The sequence below is a fragment of the Centroberyx gerrardi genome, chromosome 5 (assembly GCF_048128805.1).
Source record: "Centroberyx gerrardi isolate f3 chromosome 5, fCenGer3.hap1.cur.20231027, whole genome shotgun sequence".
Taxonomy (NCBI): Eukaryota; Metazoa; Chordata; class Actinopteri; order Beryciformes; family Berycidae; genus Centroberyx; species Centroberyx gerrardi.
The window spans coordinates 26,051,558-26,070,261 of record NC_136001.1 but is presented as its reverse complement, the minus strand read 5'-3'; the positions used below and the strand labels follow the sequence as shown (position 1 = coordinate 26,070,261).

The following is an 18,704-nucleotide window of genomic DNA, read 5'->3' as shown; positions in this document are numbered from 1 at the left end:
CAAGCAAAAAGCTCCATCTGTGTGTTACAGTGGCTTCGACTGTACATCTGTTAGTAATGACATGGAACTGGTGTATCCTCAGTTGGCACTTTTGGGAGTTCAAGCATAGGTAACTACAGTCGATTGAATTCATAATTGGAATCCCATTAACAGAAAAGTAGAACAGAGTAGGCTGCTGTAGTGAGTATGTGTGCATTGTTAGGCTGCTGCTGTGTGTACTGTACGTCTGCAATGTTAAGCTGCTATAGAGTGCGTGAAAGCAGGACAATAAATTTAATTGAATTGGCAGAAAATTAAATTGGAGCACAGCTTGCATCTGTTAGACCCACTGGGCAATCGAGTCTTGGCATGCTTTCAAGCACCAGAATTTGGTCAATTATACAATGAGATCAAGATCAATCAATTCTATTAAAGTGACTGGATCCTTCTTCAAATAGTACTTCTGCGCTGGTCTTTGAGGCAGATATACTGCAATAATAATGCTACAAAAGGCCATTTATGTTTTTTGAGCGTTGATGATTTAATCCTATAATACCTTGAAGATGAGTTCTGGGGTGCTGGCGGCCACCTCCTCGATATCCACGCCTCCCTGGGGGCTGCCCACCATGACGGGACCATTACAGGAGCGGTCCATCAGAATGGCAAAGTAGGTCTCCCTGCTGATGTCCAGGGCCTCGGCAACCATCACCTGGGCATGGCACAGCAGAGGGAGAGGGAGGGGTAGATGGAGGAATGGGGTCAGTTACAATAACAACGTGACTTGATGACCAAGGAAAGGGTTCCCACTGTGGCCCTGATGTAAAATTCCATGCTTTTCCCAAACTATGTTCTGCTTTCTTCCATGATGTAAATGTTTGATTCCTTTCAGGTTTGTTAATTTTGTTTTTCTAAAGGGCTGACCAGTCTGGTTTTGACCACAGGTTGCTATGGAGAAAAGCAAATGAAAAACATCTAATGCAATCGATGTGTGAAACATATTTTTAAAAATTCCTAGCACCCTGAAACAAGTTGCAAAATAAAGTATATTCCTGTAAAATGATCCGTTTGTAAAATTCCCTGATATTTCCCAGAGAATTTAGCAAATTCCCTCACTTTCCCTTTTTGGAATGAATCTCTCGAAGTTCCATGATTGATGAATGATGAATTCCATAACCAGTGGGAACCCTGCAAGTAATACCGAAATTTAACACTATACCACAAGCCCATAGGGCAAATTGGCAGGCTCCGTGTTTATATGGCAACATTTGAGGTGAAGCAAAGCACTGGGAAATAAAATACCATATGCTGTGAATAAGAGAGAGAGAGAGAGGGAGAGGAGAGGAGCGGTAAGTGAAGAGTGAGACAGACAAGCAGACAAAGATGGAATGAGAAATGGAGGAGACAAGCAAGAGGCTCATAGACAGAAAAAAAAAAAAAAACAGACAGGAAGCTATTAGTTGTGTTGTTGTCGACGGGGTGCAGCCTTGCTGGATGGGGTGTTTGTTTGGACATGCACAGCCCTCATGTCCTGCTTCCATCCTATCGAGCTGTGAATGAGGATGGATAGCCTTCTCTACCCTCCGTGTTAACAGGCGGCGTGCCTCTCTCTTCGTGCCGATGTCGTCTTCCCCAGTCACTCAAACATTTTCCTCTCCAGTTCCCTGTCGTCTGCCCTGTGGCCCTTTTGTTCACTCAGACGAAACCTACTCTATCCTCACTTGCTTGTCCTTCTCTTGTCCTTTCCCTAAAACCTTCTTCCGTCACCCTTCTATTTCTTCCTCCTATATTTCTTCTTCTCCATCCATCTCTTACGCCCCCCTGTCTCATCTTCCTTCATCTCCTCACTCAATCTCCTCAATCTGTGCCCGGACATGAAACCCATGTAGTAGATGCAGAAGTGCTGCCTCTTTTCTGTGATGCTCTCTGCTCTTGAGCTGAGGGTAGATGCAGGCTCCATTGGCAGGTTGACGACTGACATCTGGTTGTCATCTGGCCAGGCCGGGGTCTGACTGCACTGTTACTGTACTGGGTCCTCCTGGCCAATCACCGCCTAGTCTGGCTGGCTTCTGCTTTCTGTGCCATACAGGTGATAGAGGACGTTCTTGATATGCCAATTAGCTGGCCAATTTGAGCTGCCGTCTGTGTTTGATGCACGCTCACATCTAATGCAGGTTATGTCTAGTTTATTTTGTAGAGTGTTTGTTTTGTTTGCCTTTTCCTCTGCCCGTGAGACTCAGTGTTGATTTAGCGCCTGTGAACTTCCTTGCCGCAGGTGCTTTCTATAAAAATGGCAAGTGTGACACTCATTTGATTCCACCTAAATTCTGCAGTAGGAGTAGGAGCGCAGAGTGCTACGTGCCTGGCTGGCAGGAATGAAAGCAAGCCTTAATGGGGGGGCTCTAGGCCATATTTCAGCGGGCTGGCTGGGTGAGGTGGGGGGACTGAGGGATAGAGAGAGGGGAAGTGGGGGTGTAGGGGAAAACAGAGCGAGCAAGAGAGAGAGAGCGAGAGAGAGAGAGAGAGAGAGAGAGAGAGAGCGAGAGCGAGAGCGAGAGCGAGAGAGAGAGAGAGAGAGAGAGAGAGAGAGAGAGAGAGAGACAGAGAGACAGACCTACACACAACCCGCAGGCCAGGAAGGCTTCATTACCTGGAAATGTGTGTTTTGAGGCGGTGCTGCGTGCAGCATGTGAGTATGGAAAATAACATTCCTGCTTGTTAGTGGCACATAGAAATAGTTGTTTACCAAACACTTTAAATTCACAGTGGGCCTCGTTCCATGTATTATTTATGCAATGAACCATGACACCAAACAGCACAAACCCACAGTTAATGACAGTAGCTAGCTACTACTTACACCTAGCAAAGGAAAACAATAGACCCAAACTGCCTTCGGAGTCATTAATTTTACAGAACCGCATTACTGGACTCAAATTACCTTGAAATGAGGGCAGAAAAAAACGAGAAAGAGCAAAGTGTATCTTTCCTTTTTGGGCTCACCGTTTTTACTTTCACTCCATCTTTAGGTGTCTGCTTAGTAGTCAGGTTGAAACCCAGCATCTTATTGGCCAGTTCGCCAACCACCACAGGGCTGCAGGAGAGAGATGATTGGTTAACTGGTATCCACATTTTAACAACAGCCTAAATTAAAGATTAGGTTAAAAACATACAGTCCAACAAAATATACATCTACAAAATGAAAGGAAGAGAGGAAGGAAGGAGAACAGACAGATGAATAATTATTTCTTTAACTCTCCAGAGCTTTTCTCATTTGAAGGGAGCCATGCCTCAGCACTTTCAGGGCATTAATGTAACATATTCTGACAAAGCACAGCTTTTGGATAATCTTTGGTACGTCTACACATCGCTTTGAATGAGCCGCTCCTTATTCTTGCTGCTTAAAAGCAACCTGCACGCCTAGTCCCCTTCCCTGAGCCCGCTCTGGTTTAGTAAGTGAATACAAATGAAGCCAGGGGTTGTGCTCATCCTTTGATAGATGAGAGGAAGGTGAACTGTGCTCGTGTCACTGTCTGGGGACGATGAACTTCAGCACATCTCACTTTGAAAAAGTTTCCGGCCATCCCGAATCCTGAAGTAGGGTGACGATGATACATGTCTGGGACAGTTGTCATAAATCACCTTTTTGCCTTTAAGGTGGTAGTGGCTGTTACCTTCACTAAGATAGCACTGTTTCTTTTTTACATGGAAACTTTCTAGTGCCTGAGTACAGAGAAGCTCTTTCAAGTTGCTGTTTGGGCTTTTGAAAAATGGAGAAGATTTCAGCGTGTGTCCTTGTTGGAGGAATACACTTAGCGTATTTTGTAAATGCTATGCTAGGACAAAATAAACCTCAGCAGTGGCATGAAACTCAACCATCCTGAGAGAGGAAAACTCAGTATGGGGTGCATAACACTTCTGCAAACACCAAAATCCCTTCTTCAAAGTTTAATTGAGGGTAGTTGCACCAAAACAAGATATTGGGAGAAAAAAAATCTGTTTGTTTGCAGCATAAGTAATCCTTACTGTGTCTTTGTGTCGGGGAGCATCTTCAGAGAGCTCTGTGAGCTTCCTTTCACTAAAAGCTGCAGTCGTAGGAGGAAAAAAACCTCTTTCATATGAGTCTATCTCCTAAATCACAGTTTTGTGAAAAGCACATAGGGGTATACTTACTCCTTAGTTAAGTGCACTCCACCTTTAAGGCCACTGTCGAACACCCCCTTTCCTCTGCCACCGGCAAGAATCTGAGCCTTCAGCACAATCTCCTTGGCATCTGTGAGAGACACAGAGAGAGATAGAGATAGAGATAGATAAATAGAGTGAGAGAGTGAGAGCGAGAGAGAGAGAGAGAGAAAGAAAGAAAAAGAAAGAAAGAGAGAGAGAGAGAGAGAGAGAGAGAGAGAGAGAGAGAGAGAGAGAGAGAGAGAGAGAGAGAGAGAGAGAGAGAGAGAGAGAGAAAAAGAAGAGAGAGAAAATAGTCAGTTGGATAGGCTGTAAGACCTCTTCAATCAGGTGTCATCATTGAGCTGAGACCCAATCTGTGCATGCGCATAAAATGTGGGCTCACCCCATCACCTTGAGTCCCCATTACCTTCTCTGTCCTTCTGATGGAACGAAGGAGGGGGGGGGGGGGGGGGGGGGAACACTGGTGAGTAGGGTATGTGAAAGGATGAGAGAGCCTATGCAGGAAGAAGAGATGATCTAGACTCCAGAGCTCAGCACTTCACAAGGACATTTCCCCGCAGCACTACTAATTATAGAACAGGCATTACTATAGCCTTATTGAAATGGACATAACAGATTACTTGAAAGTTACCATTAGCATACAATATCCTGCAAAATGTCAACACCACTCTTTCAGTGATGTGTAGTCCTCGTGATCGACATCCTATAACAACCTCAATGTGAAGAGGGAAACCACAGTTGCACAACTGTTGGAAAACTTTGCATGACCTTGCTTCAATTACATAAGCACCTTGCATCTCCTTTGCTGTCATTGCCACCTTGCAAGAACTAGCACTTCAGGGGGAGGCCCCCTCAGCTGTCTACTCAGCTGCCTGACCACAATTTCCCTCTATTCAAATGGAGCAACGAGGACACTTGATGGAAGATGGTCTCTGGCTAGGTTATTATTATCTAGGTGGGGGAGTTAAGCCATTGACAGGTGGCTGCCATCAGGGTGGGAAGTGGGCGGTAGGGAGAGTGGAGGGGGAGCATCCGCCATGCCATGCCAGGAAAGACACCTTGACCTTGGGCTAGAGAAGAGCTCATCCTCCCTTGACTGGGTGAGACGAAACTCTTCAGGCAGAGTGGAGAGAGTCTAGACAGAAGCTGGTGAGACGAAGGAGGCTAAAAGCTCTGGCTGCTGTTACTACTGCTAGTGAGGACAGCACCCAGAGAAAATAGCCTCTGACAGGGTGGCAGGGATTAAACTAACACTGCATTAGTGAGGCCCTTTCTCTGTGGAGAGTTGGGAGCTAAGAGAGATAGAGACAGGGAGAGAGAGAGAGAGCAAGAAGAAAGGTGTGCTCATATGCAAAGGGCTTTGAGAGGAGTCATAAATGAATAAATATGTTAATAAAAAACTGCTACCGCGCAAAATTAAAAAGGAGTTCAAAGCAAGATGAAATAGAGTGTCCTGCGGGCATGTGCAGTGGAGAGGGACGGCACAGAGGAAATGACTTTTGCTAAAAAAAAAAAAAAAAAAGTATTAGAAGAACAACGATGTGGCCCAACAGGGAGCTGGCTCTGTGTGAGGTGTGGAAAAAGGTAAAGAGTATTGACACATTGATGAGGACCTTAAAAAAAGGAAAGATATGATTTTAAAAGCTAAGCTGTATTAGATATATTAAAAGGCATGTAATGTGCCAGGGAGGGTAATGGGGTGAAAAAGAGGCAGGTGTTCATTCCTGCTGCACCAGTAATTGATAGAAAACCTGCTTATTATGCAGCACACAACAAGATATGAGGCATTATCAGCAATAATAGATGGACACTGAAAGAGCAATTTGCTGATAAGGGGAAACTTTATAATGCAAGAAACAAGACAAAAACTATGGATATAATGTGATATAATGCATGCTGCATCTCAAAGATGTATGATCAAAAACACTCTTCACAGAAAAAGGTCCAATATCTACAGAATCAAACCAACTTCCACCAATAAGGGACAATGAAAAACCACTCTGCTTTGAAATGTATGGAGAGGATAATGATGTCCTCAAAGATCACAGTGAACATGGTGCATGGTAAAGAGCAAGGTGGCCATTAGCTGTAGTATGACAGACAAGAGATGGCCTTTAACATACAGACAGAGGTTAGCCCCTAATGAGAGTGAAGCAGAGTGGGGAGTGGACAGAAAAGGAGGTGCAGCATGTTAAATCAGAAAGAAGTGGTGCTTTTATGTTCAACCCAGACACTACACTGAACAAGGGGAAAGAAGGGCACATGTCTGGAACTAATCAGTGAAGACACCGATGAACAGTGTTAGAGAGTCTCGGAGAGCTCAAGTTGTCCACATAGTAGATGATACAATATGAGATATGTAAACTGAAAGGTCATGCTAATACAGAGGTGACGTTAATCACATGTGGAGCCAGACAGCAGTCTAGTGTACATGCAAAAGGCTTAGATGAATGCATGTTTGCGAGAGAGAGAGAGAGAGAGAGAGAGAGAGAGAGAGAGAGAGAGAGAGAGAGAGAGAGAGAGAGAGAGAGAGAGAGAGAGAGAGAGAGAGAGAGAGAGAGAGAGAGATCAATACATTCTGTGAAGATGGCATGACAAACTAGCAACCCCAATAATCAGCAGTAACTTGTCCAGTAGGTGGATTAGAAGTAGAACAAAAGGCATAGGAAAACCCTCTCCTGGAGGGGCGAAGGCCATATCATTACATAATCAGTTCTCCACTTCCATTTGTATCATACATGGCCACTGTGAAGAGGCAGAAAAACATTTTCATCTCCATTTACTTTGTATATCTTGGGGACACAGGGGAGGAGATTAACATTGCCCAACATCTCCAGTCGCATCAGATGCAATCGGAGTAACATGGTCATCATCCCCGGGCCTTACTCATTCCCCAGTAATGAGTGCAAATCAACTCCCAGTCTGTTTGCCAATGACAGCAGCTGGCAAAGAGGATGTTACTTCTGCCATCAGTGTCTCTCTCCCTCTCTTTCTCTCTATTTCGCTCTTTCTTTGCATTTTCGAAAGCTCCTTCCTCCTCCTCCATGTAGACCGCGGGTGGGCAGCGGCAGAGTTAGCTTTGGTCTGATATTTAATTAAGCCGTCGAGGCTATGCCACGAGGGGGATGCTGGCTGGAAAGGGACAGATGCAGGCTGTGTGCCAATCCAGAGAGAATAAGATGTGGCTACCGTCTGCATGGAGAGAGAAAAAGATCAGGGTGGCCCTCCCCAGTGTGCATGTGTGCCGTAATGAAAGTAATGTGGCGGCTAAATGGAGGAGACTAATCAAACTCTTGGGAGGGGGAAAAACAAACAAAAACACAAACACACACAGCCGCAAACAAAGACCGGAGAGAGTCGGAGGCTTCCCGTGGATAAATGCTTTGAACGCTAGCAGAAGAAAAACAAAATGACCTTTCAATCTTCAGCATCTGTGCTCGTCATGACAGTGAAGCTCCTGGTTATGGTGTAGAAGAGTGTTGATTGCTGCTGAAGAGGCAGGAATTGAGAAAAATGAAGGAGGGTGTGAAAGGGACGTAATTATTTGACTCGCATTGTTTTTCGGAAGTACAGTATCAGTCCCAGGAATGCAAGATTAAATCCATAATTCAGAGGAATTCCACTAGTAGAAAGAACAATGATCTGTGCTTCTCCTCTTTGCAACAGTCTAATTGGCCTAAAATGGTGTGTCTTTAAATAACTTCAATTACTTTGTCATCCTTGTATTGAGAGCTGAGTAAAGCATGCTATTGGAGCAGCCCTGGCTCTTGATTCATTTCGCCACAGGGTGCTTTGCTGTGTCATGTCCATGGATCATTGGAAATGGGAACAATGAACTCATAACCTTACTGTAGCAAAAAGAACCACAGGGGATGTGGAACATTAACCACTTTCAACAGGGCAATCTTTGTGACCGATCTTATAAGCTTCTAACCACTTTCAACAGGGCAATCTTTGTGACCGATCTTATAAGCTTCCCTAATTGCAAAAGCAGAAAAGAATATATATGCACATTGTATTGAAAGGTTAAGCATAGAAATGAGGCCTGCCCTTATTTCTATACAATGCTCACTGTTAATAGCACAGCCCATTATGTTTTAATTACACTATGGCACTGGCAGGGCAAGCAAATGGAACAGGCCCCGTTTAAATTTTAGACTTTTTGTGTGATGGTTTGTTTTAACCACAGTAGTAAAGCTGATATTATTTCGCAGAAGTTCAGCTTTCCATAAAGTTTTACCATTTACAATTCTGCAAGACTTAGAAAAGGTCAGACCAAAAAATAGCTCTCCATTCATGCAGTGATGCAAGGTGAACCAAAGGGAAGGAAAGGAAAATAAAAACCTTCTGCACTTTTTCCTTCACCATGACATATAATGGCCTCGGGATTCAGTAGTAAGACTAAGGCAGAATATGTTGGCCTGTTCAGTTGAGGTTGAAAAGTCAACAAACATTGATAAATCTTAACCAAGCATTATGAAGCCTTCTTGCCACTGGCATTTCCATAAGACACAAATGTTGGGACTTTTATAATAAGGGAAAAACAAGACGAGTTGGCACAAAAAACTGACAGAAACTGCCATCATACGAAAAACAATTTGACCTCTTTGATCTGCGAGACCTAACTACGTATATCATTACCATCTCACTGTCTTGTTGCCTCTCCTTTTTGCCTCCAGTGTACATGGTTAAGCCCACTCCCCATCCGTCTGTCTCTCCCTCTAATGATGCCGTCTCAGTGCTACTCAGTGGAGGAGAATATCAGCGTCCCGGACCAACGGTGGCACCTCTATGTGACACCTCCTCCAGTCACCGCTCGCATGACGGCTGAGTCCTCATTAGAACACAAGTCCACCTGGCTTTCAGACACAGACAGCGCTTCTAATGACATCCTGAGACGGCCCTGGGCTCTGCTCGGTGACAGAGAGGTGCAGTTCAAACCCCTGGTTGAGGGTTTCTCATTGCCATCCAACCAGAAGGGTGACGGTAACGATAATGGTGTTGTGCGATGATGAACCTGGGGATATCTGTAGGGAGAATCATTTGTCTCAGAGGGGATTGAAGGCCCAGCAAAGACATCTAGTCATATCAAGTCACATCAGGAGCCAGTTTACCAGATCCACGCTAACTCTAGTTGCAGACTACACAGCTGAATTAAAAAAGTGAGTGACCACAAGTCAACACAAACAAGCTTAAAGGATAAGGCTGGTGTTTTTTAATGCACTGCTTACGTCAACAAATCCTATGAAAATAACAAAATCAACAATGCGTTTGCTCTACTCCTGTTACTTTCTGACTTCCCACGTACCGTTTTTAGCCGTCAACCCGGAAGTCATTGGCTCCAATTGTAAGCTAAAAACCTTGAAATACAGCTCACAAAGACATAGTTTACATTTTATTAATGCATTAAAAAACAGCGGCCTTATCCGTTAAGTTGGTCAGTTCACAATATTGACTAGGTAGGTTTTATCTCTTTAGCATGGACAGTAGCAGATAAAATTCAAATAGTCAATAGGCCACCGACATGCAGTGACAGCACATGGGTGGGGCAGACAGGGCAATTGCGCCAAATTTGCCGCCTCCTAGTGGGACACTGATGCTGATGACCTGAGCCTGAGCCACCCTTTGATATCCTTAACTACATTTACAGAGAAAACGTACTGGATGTCTACCCAAATCTCAGCGCTGCCCTGCGCTTATTGCTGACTGTGCCGGTAACAGTGGCCTCTGGAGAGAGAAGCTTTTCTCAACTCAAAAGAATGAAGAAGTATTTGCAATCTACAATGTCACAGGACCGTCTGAATGGACTGGCTGAAATTGTAATTGGGCACAAACTGTCTCACAAACTGGACTACGCCAGGATTAACGAGAACTTCGCCACAGCCAAAGTGAGGAGAGTCCACTTCAAACGGTGAGTCAGTCAGCATTTATTTATCGCGACCATTTGGTTGATACAGGCTACATGTTGCCATTGTTTGCTTCTTTTGTTATTTATTTGGCTTTGTGTGGATTGGTGGGCAGTAATTTCATAATTTGATGTTGGTGATGCTGGCATGATGAAATAGGGTAGTTGGTGAAAACTTTTTGTGAAAAGTTTTTTTTTTTTTGGCCTTGATAAAGTGTGGATTATTAGGCAGCATTTTCTTCATCTGATATTAATATGGTGATGTTAACATGGTGAAGTGTTGGTATGGTATCATGTGAAATAGTTAAAGGTTTTTTTGTTTGTTTTTTCTTGGCTTTGGGAACGTGTGGATGGGTGGCATTTATAGTTTTGCTCAGGGTTTTAGTTTAGTTTTTCCCACTGCTGATCATTATGCACTAGTGAGCACGAAAACGCCCTGCAGTGCCATTGCCACTGATTAGTAACACAACATGTCTACTGGTTAGAGCTCCCTACAGCCCAAGCACAATGGTGTTTGAGCATTCCAGCACTGGAGTGATTCCCATTTTTGAACCTGTCTAAACTCAAACCCAAGTCATACTAACAGCACTCGGCAGCCTGCCTTTATGCAAAGTATCGTGACAACAAATAGGCTACATGTACACTTCTACTGGCACATTAGTATCATCCTAATACTATAGAGGGGATGTGTGAGGAATAATTCCACATCTCACCCCACAACATGAATAGGTTAGGGCGCGTAATGAGGAGGTGGAAACACTAAGCTGCTTACAGAAATCAGCTCTTTGAGAGACAGGCCGCCTTACCCAGCAAAGCCTATTTACAGCTGTTAAGACAATTTCAGATGCATGGCTTTTCACGAAAAGAGAGACCTAAGAGCCAGCCAATGCATACGATGACAACAGGTCCTTGGAGAGGGCGGAGTTATGCGTGTCTGAGCCCTTATGTTGTTTGTGCGCTTGAGTGCATGTTTGCGGTATCTCAAAAGTTCAGTGCATGTGCGAGTGTGTGCATGTGCAGTGATTATACAGCCTACAATGTGTTCCTGCATGAAGGTCCCATGCTGGTCCTGTGCCTGCCGGTGGGCTATCGTGTCCATGCTAATGACCTTGTGTTTAAAACCAGCGCATCCCCGTCCCTTCTCCTCATTGGGTGTGTGTTATCTTGGCAGGTAGCGAAGCAAGGAAAACTCCAGCCTATCATCCGTCTTCCTGTGTGACAGGCCGCTCCTCTGAAGGGACCGGAGCCATTCCGTCCATCAGCTGGAGCCCTGCTGGGAGCGGGGCGGTGTGGCAGAGATACTTGCAGCTCACTCCAGCTAACTCGCTGCCCCTACAATCTGATCAAAGTGGCAAACGAGGATACTAATGTGCTCCCGTGGCACCGAGTTTGTTTTAGAGAGGGGCACGGAATATGGGGGGGGGGGAGAAGTGAGAGAGAACAATAACAGACTTAAAAGAAAAGGAGAGAGGAACACAGAAGAGGGCTCAGGAGAAACAATGAGTGAGCGAACAAACGAGAGGAGCGAAGAGAGCTAAAGAGAGGAGGATCGAAACAAAGAGGGAGAGAAAGGTCGGAACGTGGGCAAAACGCTGTGGAAAGAGCAATGTTGTTTTGACTTGACATTACCGGTTAATAGCTATGTAAATGAACCCCATTTACCTAGGAAATATTACCATAATACTTGCTTCAAACTCTGGGCACGTAAACAGCAGCGGCATGGTTCTTGGTCGTAAATGTCTAAAGTAAATTTCTTTTATTAGTGTACACACAGGGATCAGTCTCATAAGTATATATAAGCTTCAATGATAATAGCAAAATATTTCACACAGATGAACAGGCAGAAGGGCTATAATGTCAATTGACAATAACCTATTCTGCTGTAATTATGTAACTATTTTTGCAAGCTGCACATGCACAATGCACAGTTGACACACAGACAGATTATTGTGTATGTACCAGACAGAGGATTGGGTTCACACTCCCTGTGACCCATTAACCTTAAAGGACAAGCTCAGCAAGTTCATTCATTCAGTTCATTTTGGACCTATATATAATTGTCTTACACACTGTACCTGTAGTACTTGGACCAACAGAGAATATTGACTCGGTTGAAAGGTCCACTGCTAGGCCTCTTGCTGCTAACAAACTGGCAATGTCAAAATATCTCCAGAAAAGCCATTTGTAGGCTCCACAGGGTAGTTGAGAATAAATGGAAAAGTTGCAAAGTACATAAATTAAAATTAGCACTGATTTTATGACACAAGTCCGCCATTACGCACACTTTCACTAATCAGGAAATCACTGAACTGTTTTTCTCCACCGCAGCACAGACTCCTGTGGGGTGAAAAAGCGTTACTGGCGGCGTGATCTAGTTTTGCAGACAGTCAGGTCAGATTGTAAACAACTGCACATGGAGCCGGGTAGAGTTTAATATTTTGACAAACCCAGTTTGGACTCATTGTTAGCAGCAATAGGCCTACCAACAGGAGCTCGCCGTTTCAACAGACAGCTGACTCGGGAGCCAATACTGTCTGCGGGTCCAAGTACTACAGGTACGTAAGAGACAAATTATATATGGGTATAAAATCGCCAAACCCATCCTTCAAGCTGCATTACAGCCAGGGCGTCAGACATTGCCATCAGCCATCAAGAGAATGCTTCCTTTGAAATCAATGAAAGCTGCTCCACTGCCTGCGTTGCATTCTTGTTGCGTCACATCTGATGAAGCGTTCAAGCTCACAAATAGCCAAGGTACAATTGTTGATGGCTGATGTGCATGTCCATCCGCACATAGAGCATTGGTTGTTTTCTGTGTATTGACTCATGCCAAAAAAATCATTAAATGAATGGCAATACACATAGGCTGTGATGTTCAATTAAAAAAGGCCTAGGCTACCCCTTTTTCAACCCACTACACGAGTGTGTGGCTGTAGTTTGAGGCTGTATTGTAGTTTACTTCAGCTCAGCTTTTGTTTACATTTGTGCTTGTGGTGAATAAATACCAAAGCTATACATACGTATGCATACTGATGAATATGTTCCTCTTTCAAAGCAATGCAGTCTGTGGAGCAGCTGGAACGACACGCAATACAACCCAATGTAATGCATTTAATGGAGTTTGGAGTAACTCCCGCCACCTCTATCCAACCTTGGCGATCAACTCACTATACCTGTCAACACCTTAGCAATTAAAATGCCTCCCCTCTCACACCCAAAACCGCCTGCATCCCATTCTCTTCCCCTTCCTCCCTACCTCACTCACCCCTCCTTTCCCCGCTCTCCATCATACACACTCTCCATATTTCTATTGCTTTCCGAGCTTTAGAGAGCAGCGATCTCAGAACTTCTCTGTATTAGTTCAGACAGAAACAGCTGCTGCAGAAATAAGGGAAGATCACAATGGATATGTTGTACAAATCCACTGTAATAACTGAATATTGTGTAACCTAGCGAGAAGAGGCTTCTGAAAATTTCTGCAGCTGCATCACTGATTGGGTTTCATGACAGAGTGAACATCCGCACAAATCAAGGAGTGCTTAGGCTTATATGGCAAAAGCCATGATGCAGTGCAAGAAGATGTTTGAAAGCAACAATACCAGTGTAATAGCCAGTGAGGCTGAAGCTGTATAATCTTTTTAAGTTCAAGGAACCATTGTAAGATCAGTTCCCTCACTAGATGAGCAGCTGCTTCAGTCCCCTCTGTCCACTCCACCAGCTAGGAGAGGACCCGACCTGGGGTCCAGCTGGTGTACACACACACACACACACACACACATAACCCTCCAACAGGGTCGTCTTATCCCCTACCACTTCAGACAAAGACAGAAGAGGAGGGGCCCTGGTTGAGCCAACACCACTCAGCACTAACTGCCACTGTCAGCGCTTTTCACCAGAGACTCTGCCTAATTTTCTGAAGGGGGAAGATGAAAGTGGGCTTAAAAGGCGCTTGAAGTGTTGAAGTGCACGAGGCGGCTCCAGTGGGGAGAGTGTGAACGAGCAGGGAGGGGAGGTGTGGTGAGCACAGGTCTGGCCATGTTCCATGTTTAAACCACGTTTGACAGTAGGATATATTTGTCTGTCCCTAGTTAGAAAGGAAGCAGGCCCCAAGTGTCCATAAGCTTTATTTTATTGCTGCTACTTTCTTTCTTTTCATTCCAGCACTATTAGAATGCGAGGCTTGTCCCAATTTTTTTCTCGGTTGAGACGGCATCATTATCACACACACAGAGCCCAGCATAATAGAATGGGATGAGAATGAGCCTAGGCCTCACACAACACTACCAACCAGATGCAGGTATGCACTAACTGGAATGAATGTGGTGTGAATGGAGAGAGAGGCACACAGAGGGAGAGCAATGGAAAAAAAAATCACTGCATTCCTTCTTACAAATTTACTGCTCAATGGAGCATAGAATAGCCCTAATAAAACATGCAATTTAGGGCCAGCATTATCCAAATAATGGCTCCATCGCCGAACAAGTGTTGGGACATTGCATCGCAGTGACACAGAGGTGCCTGAAGCGTGAGTAATTGTAATGTGCCACCCTACCATATCAATACTCGGCACCCGCCACCAGAATTCCAAAATCACATTTTGATTTGTGAAGTCCCACTATAGTGTGCATCTTGTACAAAAGAATGTGCTCACAAAAGCAACTGCGTAGGTGTTTCCTATTGTTTCAGCTTAGAAAAACACAAATCAGATGTACTAATTACCTCCTTTATGACACATAAAGTTGCAGGTTTTTGTGATAGTTCTGGGTTTTTTTTTTTGTTGTTGCTGTTTTTTGTGCCCTATCTCTACACCCACCAACCAAAAACTCAGAAACCTGTATGTGTGTGTGTGTGTGTGTGCGCGCGCTTGTGTGTATGTGCTTGTATGTTTTGTCACGCATGTTCAGTTCTGTAGCTGGCTACAGCTGCAAGCTTTATGGAAGTCTGTGGGCGTTCAACACATTCAAACCCAAATCTGCACTCGGGGAATAAATATAATATTTCCTGGCACATGCACACGAACACAAGTTGGATTGCCACGTTAATCCTACAGCACATGTTCCCTCCATAATAACTCTACTATGAAACAGTGGTATTCGCCACTCCCAATAGGCAGTGGGGCTATTCCAGGTGACATAGAGTACGTCTCCTAAGTGCCAGCTTCACACATTCAAATTCTCCTCAATCCTCCAATATGGAAACATGAATTAAAACAAAGGCACATGTGGGGACATAGCTATAAAAAGCATGGCAGGTAGTGGTAATTTATGGAGATCTGTAGAACATAGGCCAGTGGGGATGGGGGCGGGGGGGGTGGAGCGAGATGCAAACGTCACGCGTGGATGAGGAAGTCGTCAGAGCGGCTTGTGGTGATGCCCGTGCTGGGGAGGAGCGTTTCTGTGACAGATGGTACAGGCTAGGCAGTGTGTTGGGTCGGTGGAGAAGCATATGGTACTCTCTAGATGATCTCATACACCAGCGCCAGGCCCAGTCGGAGGTGTAAATGCTTCTCTGCACCCTGCCAGCGAAAGCAGAACCATTGTCATCACTAGCAGAAATGTGGAGGCACACCAAGTGTGAGCACGCACTTTTTGCCATAATAACTTCTGTGACTGTGATATTTTGTTTCACACCCGTACCCATGAACAAATCTGATGCATCACCATCACTGAGAACTGAATTTTTTCACAGTCATAACACGCAGATTGACATTACGGATAGGCATTTTTAAGTATTTATTCCACAAATGAAATACTGACTCAAATGGTTAAAATTAACTAATTAACCCTTTTTATACACAGTCACACCAATGTGTTCAAGTCATCTGCATCCCATAACAGGTGCATTTGAATTAGGCAACAGCTAAAAGCTAGAGAAAATCTCAATAATAATACACCAAAAGGCCTGAACATATAGAAAAAAATCACAACCGTAGCTTACCATGTTTGAGCCTAGATCTTGTGAAGGACAACAAGCGTATCCCGGGGTAAGGTGCCTATAGAGTCTGTTAACCACTTACCCAACGGTGGAAAACGCTCTAAGTGGGCATGGAGGTGGCAGGAATTGCAAAGTACTGTGCTGCAAAGACACTAAGGGGTGAATTCACAAAGAATTAATAGCAACCGCTGACTGTCATTTTTTGCACTGCAATCTGTCTTAACGTCCAAACCACTAAACAAACTGCGCAACTCAAGTAATCGAGCAGACATACCCACAGATTCAGCGCTGATCGCAATTAGCAACAACACAAACATAATGTCACTGGACCAAGCCACGGAAATGTGCTGTGACGACATCTTGCAAAACATCCAACGGCGTCCTGCAGATGGATGGCCGCGATACCCTGGAGGCACGGGCAACAGGTGTCTGGAAGGAGCCAGATGCAAGAAACTGAAGTGCTGACAGCATAACAATGGCAGATCCTGCATGGGATCTTTGAGTAGCAGGCTCGATCTCATCCTGGATCACATCAAGTACAGTAAGTCAATAATTGTAGCCTATAACTTCACAACCTATAACAGTCCAGTTCACTCACCCCGTCATACAAATCAGTTTCTACTAACTGACCACACTACCCACTCCACCAATTAAAATCATTAGCTGTAATAACTTAAACAAATCGTTAACGAGCGTATTTTAGGGAGGACTTTGCTTTTTATTTGACTAATGTTGATAAGTGTTTGTTTAGTAATGTTTTAGTAGGCTAATTATTGTACAGTATCCATTTTAACATTAAAAAAAACCATCCAGACGTCAAAAGTCGATTTCAATGTTTATTTCAAGGAATCGAGTATTCATCTATGCCCATCACCAATTAATATCCATGGTCAATATTGATTGATCAATTAATCAATATTGTAGTGGTCCACAATGGACTGATACCCACAGTTGCCTTGTAGGATACCTAACATAATGAAGGACTAATCAGAGTCAAGCATGAAAAGCCTCTTCAAAACATTGGATTGACATGCAAATACAGAGTTGTTTAAATACAGACTAGAAGAGGTCGAGGGCTGTATAATGTCAGGTCTATGAAAGATAATTTAACAGCCAATTCATCTGAATGGGCATTTAGTCTAGGATTAGGTTTAATTCCTGTCTCTGAAACTGGCTAATAATGCTTAGGTCTACCTGTGGGGACTGACGTTAACACCAAAGCAAACATGGCAGTATATACTTTAAGCCAGTATTGTGTTGGAGAGATGCTGGCCCCCGGTTTACAATGAGATCTGTCTCAGTTTACTGGTCGCAGGCCAGAGGCATAGGAAGGTTTTGAGCTGCTGTCGATTCCACAGACAGCAGACAACTAAATGAGCAGACTGAAAACAATGGCTTGAAGATAGACACAACAACAGTGTCCTTGGCCTTGAGCTACTTTTATTTACACATCATCTGAGGTGCAGTGGGAGCCTCTTTGACTTGACTATACTGGCTTTTGAAGATTGCCAATCACCGAAACAAAAGCCTCTCTGCTTTCTGTGAAAAAATACTTTGTCGGAGGAAATGAGGTTCAAAGAGCATGGCCTATAAAATGTTTTACGTATTCAGTGCGAGGACTGATGCTTACCTCAGCTATCTAGATTTTTGAGTTCTTTCAAACATGTCAACTGAAGACAGCAACGCACAGCAGATTCAAACTGATGGAGACATGCTTGTCAGATAAGGTGCTACAGATCTCTCTCTTTCCCTCTCTTCCTCTCTCTCGCACACACAAACTGCGAAAAGCACATGCGTACACAAATACACACGCCTACACACACACACACACACACACACACACACACCTGCCTCATCAAAGAGTTGGCTAATGTCAAGGCGGCTCCATATTATTCAGTAAGCCGACATATCAAACTAACTATCCCTCTAATAAGCACACATGAGACTTGACAGCCATGCATAAAAACTGCTCTGTTTACACTGAATATTCATAGCTGGGTGAAATAAATTAATATGATTCCTACCTCTGTTAATTGTCATTCTGGCAGTCAGTCTGTGTTGAATAAGCAGGAGCGAGAAAGGGAAACAGAGGTAGACAGGGGTGAACAAGGAATGAGAGAAATGAGGATAACTTTAGAAATTGAAAACAAGACAGAAAGACAGAGAGAGAAAGAGAAGGACTATTAAGATCCAGAAGACACCGATCTTGACGCGAGTTGTCAAAGCAAAGTTAAGAAGATGACAAAAGTATAGAAAGATAACGTATTCCTAGCTCATCTGAAGTGAGAAGTACACCACATCTATACAATATGACATGTTGATTAAACTTGTGGAGATACAGCCTGGTAAAAATGCAATGCAGAAAGAGACTTGCAGGCAGCGCGAAAGGGAAATATTTTTTCCTTTTATTCAAGCACACTGACAAATTGCATCCAAAAACCATATTCCATCCATGATACAGTTGGCCAATTCAATGCCATGAGGTATACTTTACAATATGTGAAAAGAAAACTCAGTGCATTACATTGAAATGAATTGAACTGAAACCACTGCAAAACATGTCATTTCAAGCGGGTAGCAGGAATATATGACAAACATTTTGAAAAAATAAATGAATACATGTTGCTCCCATTCATCACACAGGCTCAACATGTGGTGAAGATAAGAATCTGAAGCAATGTTTTCTTCCATCTCTGCTTCGTCAATC

General features: G+C 43.9%; 1 protein-coding gene across 1 annotated transcript in view; it reads right to left on the bottom strand.

Annotated features, from left to right (window-relative positions):
• Positions 1 to 18,704, bottom strand: part of suclg2 (succinate-CoA ligase GDP-forming subunit beta) — a 94,894-nt gene that overhangs the window by 52,582 nt on the left and 23,608 nt on the right. The window contains exons 3-5 of the mRNA XM_071904436.2: positions 4,147 to 4,246; positions 2,977 to 3,067; positions 536 to 688 (exon numbers count right to left, since the gene is read on the bottom strand). Of these exons, the coding sequence (XP_071760537.1) occupies positions 536 to 688; positions 2,977 to 3,067; positions 4,147 to 4,246 (344 nt within the window). The remainder of the gene's footprint in view (positions 1 to 535; positions 689 to 2,976; positions 3,068 to 4,146; positions 4,247 to 18,704) is intronic.